This window comes from Eptesicus fuscus, chromosome 2 (assembly GCF_027574615.1).
Source record: "Eptesicus fuscus isolate TK198812 chromosome 2, DD_ASM_mEF_20220401, whole genome shotgun sequence".
Lineage (NCBI taxonomy): Eukaryota > Metazoa > Chordata > Mammalia > Chiroptera > Vespertilionidae > Eptesicus > Eptesicus fuscus.
The window spans coordinates 4,208,980-4,222,216 of NC_072474.1; the positions used below are offsets into that span (position 1 = coordinate 4,208,980).

Sequence of the window (13,237 nt, forward strand, 5' to 3'; positions counted from 1 at the left end):
CTTTGCTTATTTACACACTTGGCGCCCGGAGTTTCCGGGGGAAGGCCTGTCTCTGTCAAGAGGAGAATTTCTGTGCTTACCCACGGTGGCCCTTAGGGCCCTCACCGGTTGCCCATTGCCAACGAGGGTGGGGCATTTCCTGGCCCTGTTGGGCGGGTATTTTGTTTTGGGGGCTCCCCTCGTTCCAGAGACAGCACCTGCCACAGCAGAAGGAACTGGTCAGGACAGCACTTGACTTTAAAACTTCTGCTGAACAGATTCCCACTTTACAACCGCGAGGGGTTTGGATGGAGTAACTGGTGTAAATGCGTGTGAGACTTGGAAAGACCAGGGGGCGGTCCCTTTGGAGCCCTTATTCTGTCCCCGAAAGGGACTCGGACCTGGGCGCCGGGTCTGGGATGTGTGGGTTCTTGACTTCCTGCAGGAAAGAATTCAAGATAGGCTAGGTGATTTGGGGAGTGTCTGCCCCCTGGTGGTCAGTGTGTGTCATAGCGACCAGTCGGTAGGACACTTAGCATATCAGCCTTTTATATATATAGATGGATAAACGTTAGGTGAGGACATTAGAGTAGTATAAAGTAGCCAGATGATGAGAACAATTTGTTTGCTAAACCTAGGCCTTAGAAAACTGGTGAAGCAAAATTTCAAGCAAGGAATAAAATTCACACTTATTTAGGAGAGGTTACTGTGGTCAGTAAAGAGATTACTTTGGAGGTGGAGCAAACCCAGAGGCAGTTATCAGGTAGCTAAAGCAACAACCCACAATCTACACTGCTGCCAAAATAAACTCCTAAAGAGGTCTCCTAGCCCTAGCTGGTTTGGCTCAGTGGATAGAACGTTGGCCTGTGTGCTAAAGGGTAACGGGTTTGATTCTGGTCAAGGACACAGATGGGTTTTGGGCTTGATCCCCCGTGGGGAGCATGCAAGAGGTAGCCCATCAATGATTCTCTCTCATCATTAATTTTTGTATCTCTCTCTACCTCTCCCTTCCTCTCTGAAATCAATAAAAATATATTTTTTAAAAAAGAGGTCCTAAGATAGAATTCTAAACTTTTGGAGTCAAAACATAGTTTACAGATAGATATTCTAATTGAATTCTCTCAATTTACACCAGGGGAATAGAGGCCTAACAGAGTAAAGGGACTTGCCTGTGACCTCATAGATAGTGTTAGAACAAATAGTGCTAGAACTCATCTTACATACTATACTTAATCCTTCCCAAAAACTTTCAAGGAGTCCCATTCTTTGCAATTTAAACACAAATGCCCAAAGGTTGGTCTCTTATTCCTTTGGAATCCAGGTCCTATTATGTAGCTGGACAAATCGCCCCAGGGCAGCCTCTGTGGTTTTTCAATTCCTGCTTAGCATCTGCTCTTTAGGATTCCCTGGGGCTCAACTCTGTACTTTTTTTTAAAATTTAATAAATCTTTATTGTTCAGATTATTACAGTTGTTCCTCTTCCCCCCCCCCTAAGCTCCCCTCCACCTGGTTCCCATCCCACCCTCTTCCCTTACCTCCCCCCACTGTCCTCATCCATAGGTGTATGATTTTTGTCCAGTCTCTTCCTGCACCCCTCACACTCCTTTACCCCTGAGAGTTGTATGCCCCTGATTCTATTATATTCACCAGTTTATTTTGTACATCATATTTTTAATTCACTTGGTTTTTAGATTCACTTGTTGATAGATATGTATTTGTTGTTCATAATTTTTACCTTTACCTTTTTCTTCTTCTTCCTCTTCTTAGAGAATACCTTTCAGCATTTCATATAATCCTGGTTTGGTGCTGATGAACTCCTTTAGCTTTTTCTTGTCTGTGAAGCTCTTTAGCTGCCCTTCAATTCTGAATGTCAGCTTGGCTGGGTAGAGTAGTCTTGGTTGTAGGTTCTTGCTATTCATCACTTTGACTATTTCTTGCCACTCCTGTCTGGCCTGCATAGTTTATGTTGAGAAATCAGCTGACAATCGTATGGCTGCTCCCTTGTAGGTAATTAACTGTTTTTCTCTTGCTGCTTTTAATATTCTCTCTTTGTCTTTTGCTCTTGGCATTTTAATTATGATGTGTCTTGGTGTGGTCCTCTTTGGATTCCTCTTGTTAGGGATTCTGTGCGCTTCCTGGACTTGTAAGTCTATTTCTTTCACCAGGTGGGGGAAGTTTTCAGTCATCATTTCTTCAAATAGGTTTTCAGTATCTTGCTCTCTCTCTTCTTCTGGCACCCCCATAATTCTGATGTTGGTATGCTTGAAGTTGTCCCAGAGGCTTCTTACACTATCTTCAAATTTTTGGATTCTTTTTTCTTTTAGCTTTTTCAGTTGAGTGATTTTTGCTTCTTTGTATTTCAAATATTTGACTTGATTCTTGCGTTCCTCTAATTTGCTGTTGGGTGTCTACATAATATTTTTTATTTCAGTCAGTGTATGCTTAATTTCTAGTTGGTCCTTTTCCATATCCTCGAGGGTCTCTCTCATATCCTCAAGGGTCTTGCTAAATTTATCAGCTTTTTCTAGGAAATTCTTGAAAAACCTTATAACCGTGGTTTTGAACTCTATGTCCAGTTGTTTGTTTTCCTCCATTTCTTTGGTTTGTGATCTGTTTCTTTGTCTCCGCATTTTCGCTGCTTCCCTGAGTTGGTAGGGTAGCTTTGTGTGCTAGTTGTCCTATACGGGCCAGTGGCTTGGCCTCCCCAGTTACCTGAGGTGGACACTCTTGGTGCCCTCCTTTGTGAACTGTGTGTACAGCCTTGTTGTAGTTAAGTCTTGATTGTTGTTGGTATCAGTGGGAGGAGTTGACCTCCAGGCCAATTGGCTGTGAGGATCAGCTGTGTCTACGCCAGGAGACAGCCTTATTCAACTAGACTTGCAAAATTGTAAAAGCCTCTGTGCTCAGCTTGGATGGGGCGGAGTTTCAGGGTGGAGCCTACAGCCTTGGCTTCCAGTCAGCCCCGCCCTATGAGGTTCCTGGGTCTCAGTGTCCCTCAGTACTCGCTGCAAGCACCTCTGAGAGAAAGGCGCCCTTGAGTTTCGCCCACTGCCAAACAGTCTAGTCTCTCCCCCTATGAATCTGGATTCCCAGATTCTCTCCCGGAACTGGGGTTCAGTGCAGTCAGAACTGGGGTTCAGCACAGTCTGGCGCTTTTGTCTCCTTCCCGCTAGAGCAATCCTGCGGCACACTCAACAGTCCGTCCTCTGCGGGCATTCCCGTGCGCACCTCCGGAGCTCTGCCTTTCGCCGCTCCCCTGAGTTTCCGCCTTACAGCCCAGATTCCCCCAGTATGAGCCTGGGTCCCCAGGGTCTCGCCCAGTACTGGGGTTCAGTGCAGTTGGAGCTGGGGTTCAGCGCAGTCCAGAGCTTTTATCTCCTTCCCGCTAGAGAACGCCAGCCAGGCACTCAGCCTCTCCGTCCTCTCTGGCTCCATCCTCTCCGCACGCGCACGCCCGTGTCTCTGTACCTCAGTCTTTTACGGCTCCTCTGATTTTCCTTGTGGTTTTCTCTTTCCTTCTAGTTGTAGGATTTCCAGTCAGCCAGCTTTCCTGTGGTTCTGGATGATGTCCGTTTTGTCTTTTAGTTGTATTTTTAAAATTGTTGTGCGAGGCTGCAGTTTAGGTGTTTACCTATGCCGCCATCTTGGTTTCTCCACAGTGACTTTTTGTACTTTTTTAAAAAATATTTTTTTATTGACTTCAGAGAGGAGGGGAGAGGGAGAAAGAGATAGAAACATCAATGATGAGAGAGAATCATTGATCGGCTGTCTCCTGCATGCCCCCTACTGGGGTTCGAGCCCACAACCCAGCATGTGCCCTTGACTGGAATCAAACCCAGGACCCTTCAGTCCGAAGGCTGACGCTCTATCCAGTGAGCCAAAAACGGCTCAACTCTGTACTTTAAAACATGATATTTCATCTAGCACTTTTTGCAAGAAAAATCTTACATTAGCTTGTCTAAAATATTGCTATATGATTACTTATTTAATGCCTGTCTTCACCTTTAGGCTATAGGCTTCCTGGTGACAGGTTCTGAGTCATTGCTGTTATATTTAAGGCCAAAGTAATGTTCACATTTAGTAGGTATTAGTGATAACCTGAACAGTGAGCCAAGGTTCCCCACCCCCCCACGCCCCTCGGGGTTGTGTCTCCCAACACTGAAGAATGAACTCCATGGACCAGAAGATTTAAGCAAAAGTGTGGAAATTTAGTACAAGCAGATTCAGACTCCCCTCACAGGAAGGAGGGCCCAATGATGGGCTGCCCCCCGGAAGCCTTGTTGTCCAGGGGTATATATTTGCTACAAGCCTGTTTCTATGTCTATCCTTGTCGTCACCTCAATTGTTCTTGCCCAGCCAAGGACCTGAACTTTCCGTTTCTGTGTGTTCTCTCTCTGTTCCTATGCTGAACTTTCTCTGTTTCTATGTGTTCCTACACCTTGCTGCTGCAGGCCCTCCCTTGTTCTCCCATGTCCAGAAACATTTTGTTATTTCTGTTTGGTTGGTTCCTGTGATTAGGCTGCTCAAACTGCCACGGCTGCCCCTGCCTGTGTTCCACCGGCCTTTGTTTTCCACTGGACCCCTGCCCTGTCTGCCTGGGTTTCAAGTTAACCCGCTCATTAGGGTTTGGCTGGTGACACAGGCTGTGAAAGAATTCACAACTGAGAGAAGAGACAGATGCAGGGAGGCACTTTATTTTACTTTCCGAGAGCAGAAAGAGCCAGTGTATTGCTAGTCAATACAGGGCGGGAAAGATAGAGTAAACTGTACTTTTAAGCAGTTGCTGTTGCTAAGTGACAAGGAAGGGAGGGGGGCTGTGTTGATGTTGAGCAGATGCTGTTACAGAAAACCAGAGAAGAACCAAGCAACGCTTAGAGAGATGGAGTTACATTTATTATTATTATTATTATTATTATTATTATTACGCACAGGCCCAGGGGAAAATGTCTCTCAAATTCTGGGTGAAGTCACACAGGAAGTTTCCGGTATTTATATGTTTTTACCTTCTTTGTCTCCCAAATAAGGATTTTTCCAGTTCCCTTTGCAAGTTCTTAAAGGGCCCTATGTGCTGGGGCTTTGAGACCTCAACCAAAGGCTTGGCCTGGCGCCAGCACTGATAACTTTGGGGAAAGTTTATGGCCTCTTTGGAACAGGGAGTAGTCTTATTTCCTTATTATTTAAGCAAGCAAGCATTTACAGAAGCCAAAACAGCAGGGTTAAAATTTCAAACAGCAGTTTTTATATAAGATGGATGCTTCACTACCAGGGGGGTTGTCTTGAGAAATTTGTTTGCATTCCAGGAGTCAGTCCAGCAGATGTCCTAAGGAATTGTCTTGTCAGCTTTTTCCCCAAGCCTGTAAAACATGTTTAGAGCAAAAGCTATGAAGAGTTCAAAAGAGGCTTATTTGAAGGGGGTTGGGAGGGATCTTTCTACTAACTAGAGACTCCTTGGTGAGAATTATCTCTGAGTTAAGAAAATAGCAGGGAGGAGGGGGATGTAAGAATACAACCTTGAGAGTACCTTATCATGTCCAGTCGTTTGAACAGAGGAGCCGACAACCTCGGGGTTTAATTACCAGGTGCTTCTCACAAACTGTGGAAGGCCAGAGCAAAGAAAGAGAGGCCTTTTTTTCTGTCCTTACAGTAGGTACTCAATTGTTACTTGTAGAAGGAATGAGTAAAATGCCGTTCATTTATTCATTTAACAAATAGTTGTGAGAGCCTGTTGTGGGGGCTCTGACCAGAGTACATCTGATGTTAAAGGCCCATTTGCCATATGCCTGCATGAAGGCCATAACACAACAGTATCACTGTTAAAGGCCCACTTGTCCTGTGCATGTGCGAAGGCAGTGACTATACATACTGCTCAGGCGCACCCTTATATAACCCACTTATGTTAATGTAGCACAGATGTCACTAATTGGCACTAAGCCTCTTCTGTTTGAGTTAGTATAAAAGGTGCTACTAACCAACCAGTAGCTGGCTTCTTTGTTTGCAATAAAGCATGTCCCACCTACCTGCGGCTGCTAATGTCTTCTTTCAGTTCCCCGCATCCAAGAAGTCCCTTCGCTGGCAGAGGAGCTCAGGCCCAATACCCGCTATGTGATAGAATAGAGCAAGCTTACAGATTAGTGCATATTCAGTTAGTATTGCTTGTGTTGGAGCAAGTAGCTAGTAATTTGGAAGGAATTTCTCCCTTACTCCCGGGGAGAGTTAAATAACTTTTAGGTGGATTCAAGATTTAAAGCCCTGGGTTTAACCCGAGGTGGCTGTGGCAGCACGGCTGGGGCTAGGTTGGAAATACAACTAAATTAGGGAACATTCACTCAAAATTACCAACTGAGGTCCAGATGAGGAGACATATCGAGGAAAGACAAAAACACCTGGAGACTGGTAGGAAGGGTGAGGTCTCAAGAGTGGCTGCCCTAACTGGTTTGGCTCAGTGGATAGAGCATCAGCCTGCGGACTGAAAGGTCCCAGGTCTGATTCCAGTCAAGGGCATGTACTTTGGTTGCCAGCACATCCCCAGTGGGGAGTGTGCAGGAGGCAGCTGATTGATGTTTCTAACTCTCTGTCCCTCTCCCTTCCTCTCTGTAAAAAAATCAATAAAATATATATATTTTAAAAAATGGCTGACCCAGCTCCCATGAGCAGCAGGATGAGAGTAAGGAGGGAACTCTCGGCTACGGGAGGGTCTTTTCCCTGAGAAGGTTGAGTCCAGTACCCAGGCTGGAAATACCCCAAGTGCCCATCAGTAGATGAGTGGATAAAAAAGCTGTGGTGATTTATATCATGAAATACTATGCAGCAGTAAAAAGAAGGATTTCTTACCCTTTGAGACAGCATGGAGGAACCTGGAGAGTATTATGCTAAGTGAAATAAGCCAGGGAGCCCTGGCAGGTTTGGCTCACTGGTTAGAGTGTTGGCCCGTGGACCAAAGGGTCAACAGTTCAATTCCCAGTCAAGGGCCCATTCCTTGGTTACAGGCTCAATCCATGACCCTGCTCTGGGCATGTGGGAAAGGCAACCCATTGAAGTATCGCTCTCACATTGATGTTTGTTTTTTACCCTTTCTCTCTCTCTCCTCCTCCTCCCTCCCCTCCCTGAAAGAATGAATGGAAAAACTAATGGGTGAAGATAAATTTAGCGAGACCCTCGAGGATATGGAAAAGGACCAACTAGAAATTAAACATACCCTGACTGAAATAAAAAATATTATACAGAGATGTAACAGCAGACCAGAGGATCGCAAGAATCAAGTCAAAGATCTGAAATACAAAGAAGCAAAAAACACTCAACCGGAAAAGCAAAAAGAAAAAAGAATCCAAAAATATGAAGATAGTGCAAGGAGCCTCTGGGACAAACTCAAGCGTACCAACATCTGAATTATGGGGGTGCCAGAAGAAGAGAAAGAGCAAGATACTGAAAACCTATTTGAAGAAATAATGACAGAAAACTTCCCCCACCTGGTGAAAGAAATAAACTTACAAGTCCAGGAAGCACAGAGAACCCCAAACAAAAGGAATCCAAAGAGGACCACACCAAGACACATCATAATTAAAATGCCAAGAGCAAAAGATAAAGAGAGAATACTAAACGCAGCAAGAGAAAACAGTTAGTTATCTACAAGGGTGCACCCATACGACTGTCAGCTGATTTCTCAACATAAACTATGCAGGCCAGACGGGAGTGGCAAGAAATATTCAAAGTGATGAATAGCAAGAACCTACAAACAAGATTACTCTACCCAGCCAAGCTGACATTCAGAATTGAAGGGCAGATAAAGAGCTTCACAGATAAGAAAAAGCTAAAGGAGTTCATCACTGCCAAACCAGTATTATATGAAATGCTGAAAGGTATTCTTTAAGAAGAGGAAGAAGAAGAAAAGGTAAAGGTAAAAATTATGAACAACAAATACATATCTATCAACAAGTGAATCTAAAAACCAAGTGAATAAAAAATCTGATGAACAGAATAAACTGGTGAATATAATAGAATCAGGGGCATAGAAAGGGAGTGGACTGACAATTCTCGGGGGGAAAGGGGTGTGGGGGGTGCGGGAAGAGACTGGACAAAAATCGTACACCTATGGATGAGGACAGTGGCGGGGGGGTGGTAAGGGCAGAGGGTGGGGTGGGAACTGGATGGAGGGGAGCTATGGGGGAAAAAAGAGGAACAACTGTAATAATCTGAACAATAAAGATTTATTAAATTTAAAAAAATTTAAAAAATGCAAAAATACTATAAGATACAGAAATTTTAACGAATTTTTACACAAAATCTAAAAGATGTATTAAGTTGATATATTTTGATATATAAACTGTAAGTGTTTTACATGGAAGAATATACCAGAAACAAAGAAATAAGAATCCGGGATTGCCTTTGTTACCAAATTCAAGGGGTTCCCCCTGCGGATGTTCTATTGAAGAACTAGATGTGGTTGTCTTAGGTAGTTTTATTTACTTACAGCAAGTAAAGGAGACAAGGGATTCACATCCAAAGCTCTGTCTCCTGGAAGGGAGGCTCAGACATTGACTTCTTTGATGTTGGCTACACTTGTCACATTGAGTTCCTGTCAAGCTCATTCTTTTTACAGCTTTATCTGCAAAACACTGTGCTACATTTTAACATGCAGCAAGAAAAGCATTTAGTCATAACAGCCCAGACCTTGAGACCCTTGTTCTATCTAACATGATGAATGAAATAAGGGTGTAGCCAATATGAAGGTCAAAGGGCTCATTTTCTTGCTTGTAAGCTTAAAAGTATATAAACTAAAGTCAGCAACACATTAACAAAGTGGGCTGTAGACTTAAGGAGATATTCCCAGATAAAGGTACGTGGCTGGATTATAAATTTAGTGTAGACCAAACGGGTCCACAGTCTGACTGGTGTGGCTCCGTGGTTGAGCGTCGACCTATGAACCAGGAGGTCACGGTTCCATTCCCAGTCAGGGCACATGTCCAGGTTGTGGGCTCGATCCCCAGTGTGAGGCCTGCAGAAGGCAGTGAATCAATGATTCTCTCTCATCATTGATGTTTCTCTCTCTCTCTCTCTCTCTCCCTCACCCTCTCTGAAATAAAAACAACAACAAAAAAGGGTCCACATAGTAAACCTGACAAGCTCAGCAGAGGCCAGCATGGTGGGCACTCCAACATAGTGACTGAAAGTAACCACATAGTCCTGGGAAACGGGGTGTGGCTGGGAAGGGGGCCACCCCCTCGTCCTTCACACAGTGCATGTTTAAGTATTGTATTAGGAAAAAATGTGTGTAAAAAAGTATTTAAAAGCCAAATTCAAAAGAGTATTAGGAGCTATAAACTCTTTATAGACACTTGGTTGAAATGGACTTTTAAAGCTGTACTCTGTTTCCTTATTGAAAAAATAAATTTATAATTCCATTGGTTGTGATGGTGCTATATTATCTTAAAATTGAGAGGAAGTACAACTTCTCAACTGCAGTTCAATCATCTCTCCATCAAGAACAACTTTCAAGACCAGAGAAAACAGAAACTACTTGAATATTAAGATAGTTGAACAGATTATTCAAGTGTAATTAATTGGTTCTTATTCCTCCTTTTTTTCTTTTAAATGAGTTCACATCTCTGGGCCCAAATGATTATATATGAGTATTGAAAATATTTATGGAATTGGTCTCAGAACTATTGTTATCTTTTATGGAAGCCTGAGAGGAATATACAGTATAGGCGAGGAAATGATAGATTAGCTTTTGAGAGGCACATTGATTCTGTTAACTAAACATCAATGACTGATAGAAATTCCAGGAAAACTATAGAAGCTTGACACTTGACCCTCCACCATCAGGCTTTAAATTAAAATACCTTTTCAATCTTACCTACCCCTAGGCTTTTTTTGTTTATCATCCACTCCAGTTAGTTACACAAAAGTTGTTCACTTTCTCCAAGTCTTTTCCAACTCCATTCTTTGGCTCAAACTTCCTTTCACAAGGCATTCCCTTCATCAAATGCTGTCTGTAGAGACCCCGCTCTTCAAGGTTTACCTCAGAGGACCCTTAAGTGCACCAAGCTAGAATTAATTTCTCTCTTCTTTGCCCCTCTTGTACTCCAGGAACGCATCCATGGTTGAATATAGAATGTTCTGCTTACTTAGCTCTATACAAGTCATTGAGTCACAAAAGTTGAAAATGGAGGGAAGGGCTCTGAGACAATCCTGTTTCCATCACTTCTGCAAGCTGTCAGGGCAGGAATCAAGTCTTATCTGGCTTTTAAATCTCTGATTTGCTTCCTTCCTTCATTATGTAATGAGTGCCGAATTTAATGATTGGGAGGGGCATCCCACCAGAATCTTGAAGAAATACAACCTTTATGTGTTATATTTCAGTTCTAAAATGAGTTCATGTGTAAAAGTCCTGGATTATTATACCCGGCGGTACAGTTTACAGGCCAAGTTAATCCTTTATGACTCCAGAGCCTGTATATACAGTTTTAAGTTTCCCAGAGATATTATAAATGACCGTGTGGCTATAGACGTTTTTGAGCAGATTATCAGATGGCACTTGGTTTTCACTTTTTTTTTGGTCAATAAATCATCTGGCCAAAGCCATGTACATTTCACGTTTACTTGTTTCTCAGTTTAAACTCAATCAACTCCATGTAAATATCAAACAGTAAGTCTGGCATCATTTTTCTGGAATGGTGTAGGTATATTTCTAGGAGGAGCATGCCAATTACAAAAACAACTGAAAACATACTGTTTCACAAAGTAGAAACTCCTACTGGTGACTTCTAATCATTGCAGCTGACTTTAAGTTATTTTATAATTTACCCCAGTAGGAGTCAGTGCTGAGTTGAGGCAAAATTCTTTTTCCAAGTGTAAAATTTTAATTAAAAGAAATAATTGAAAAGTTATGAAGAGTTTAAGGTAATGAAAAGGCGATCGTATTATTTTTCCTTGCGGGTTCAAAAGAGACGGGGTCTCGCTATGTTGCCCAGGCTGGAGTGCAGTGGCTATTCACAGGCGCGATCCCACTACTGATCAGCACGGGAGCTTTGACCTGCTCCGTCTCCGACCTGGGCCGGTTCACCCCTCCTTAGGCAACCTGGTGGCCCCCCGCTCCCGGGAGGTCACCATATTGATGCCGAACTTAGTGCGGACACCCGATCGGCATAGCGCACTGCAGCCCAGAACTCCTGGGCTCAAGCGATCCTCCAGCCTCAGCCTCCCGAGTAGCTGGGACTACAGGCGCGCGCCACCGCGCCCGGCGCTGGCAGGCGGCGCGGGGCGGCCCTAGAGGCTGAGCGCCGGTGACGTCACCAGCGGTGTGGGCCTAGACATCGCGCATGCGTCGTTTGTCAGCACTGCATTCTGGGAGACTGTCCCCAAAATACCAAGAACGCATGCGTGCGCTGCCTCTGTCCTTTTGCCTCGTTGCTACCGAGTGAGCAAGATGGGTCACCAGCAGCTCTACTGGAGCCATCCGAGGAAGTTCGGCCAGGGTTCCCGTTCTTGGTAAGGAAGAATGTGGGTTTAGAGGAGGCTTGTTCTGGGGCGTTGCTCGGAGTCGAGTGTAGAACTCGCAGGCGGCGCGTTGGGGGGAGGCCCATCGGAGCCGGGCTGCCGCCATTTCAGGCCTCGGGGAAGGCGGCGGTGCGGACGGAGGCCTCCCGAGTGCGGGATCCTTTCTTTCCTGCGACCTGTCGTCATGCCGTCTCTTCCTACAGCCGCGTCTGCTCGAACCGCCACGGCCTGATCCGGAAGTACGGCCTCAACATGTGCCGCCAGTGTTTCCGCCAGTACGCGAAGGACATCGGTTTCATCAAGGTGCGCCCGCAGCCCGTTCCCTGTGGCGGGCGGCGAACGCGCGGGTCGCGCCTTAGCGAGCAGCCGACTCGCGGCGCTTCCCTCCGCTTTAGTTGGAAGGGCGACGGGTGACACTGGGGCCTTGTGACAGTCAGGCTAATGGAATAGGGCGGGTGAGGCCCCAGCTCCATCTTACCCAGCTCTGCCAGGTCTGGGTGCCGTGTGCTATACTGGGTAAAAACCACTTTCAGAACCACTGCAGTGGGATTGTAGATGCCTTTAATTGTGCCTGGACACGTGCATGTGTGTGTGGACTACTGCCCCGAAATGTTGGATGGGATTCTGTACCCAGTGAGCTTGAGAGAGAACTTAAGCTCAGTTTCCGCCTGTGAAAAATGAACTGCTTAACTCCTGATGATCAGTTACTGGGAGTTGATTTTTTTTTTTTTAGATGAAAACTAGTCACATGGGAAGTATAAATTGTTAATGTGAAATCTTGGTGGCAGACATAAAATAGCTTAGCTTAGACTTTTACCCTTGACCACTATGTGCTTGGTGTTAATGTGGAATTTCAAATAAATGAGATAATGAACTCGGGCCTGCTCCCTAGCTTATGGCAGTATTTCTCTAGTGGTAAGTTATCTTTTAGGGGGGAAGTAAGAATACCAATTCTGAAATTCACAGTTGAAAGTGTAATGGTTGAGGTTTGTGGAACAGCTTGTAGTAGGCATCTATCTATAATAATAATCTATGATAATAAAAGCGTAATATACTCATTAGACCGGAAGAAGCTGAGGTCGCCAGGGAAGCCCCATCCTGGGTGCCTGTAGCCAGGGGAAGGAAGGCCTACTCTTGCACGTATTTTGTGCATCGGACCTCTAGTTGTAATATAATGAGCCAGTTTTTGTGAGTAAAGTGGATACTTAAAGCATTTGAATTAATTCATTTTCTGTCTGCTTTTTTTTTTTCAGTTGGACTAAGTGAACTTCCGTGAATGGGTCATTCAAGACATCTACCTTACGACAGAATGCTATCTCTTTGTACATAAAATAAAAAAAACAACAACACCCTTCAAATACGTGTTTTTGTGTGAATGAAACAGTCACGTGATTGTAAAAATCTATCACTAAAATTTGCTCTGAGCATTTGCCCAGAGGTGGCAGTTATAGTTTTTGGGATAATGCAGCAAAGCTTGTAAATTTCTCAAACAGCTGTATGCAAAAGGGAGCAGTGGTTAGAGATGTCAAGTGTGTAATTGCTGAGAAAAGCAGTAATTTCTGAGCGTGTGGAGGGGTGAGGGTGGAGATTGTGTAAAACTGAATTACAGTCAATCCATTTGCTGAGAAGCCATGCCTGTGTAGGCTAGGAACTTAAGGCAGAGGTAAGTATAGGTCCTATGCGGGAGAGAATTCATAGAGCTTTCTAGGAACAGCAAAGTTGTGGCTGGAGCAGAGTGAGAAGCTGGAAATTAGGAATTGTT

The 13,237-nt window shown here is 44.4% G+C and overlaps 1 protein-coding gene across 1 annotated transcript; it reads left to right on the plus strand.

Annotated features, from left to right (window-relative positions):
* The first annotated feature begins 11,355 nt into the window (after nt 1-11,355).
* On the plus strand, nt 11,356-12,833 carry RPS29 (ribosomal protein S29). Its single transcript, XM_008151382.3, has 3 exons — nt 11,356-11,466; nt 11,679-11,778; nt 12,729-12,833. Exons 1-3 carry the CDS (start codon nt 11,405-11,407, stop codon nt 12,735-12,737), a joined length of 171 nt encoding a protein of 56 aa, XP_008149604.1. The 5' UTR covers nt 11,356-11,404; the 3' UTR covers nt 12,738-12,833.
* Nucleotides 12,834-13,237: the final 404 nt, after the last annotated feature.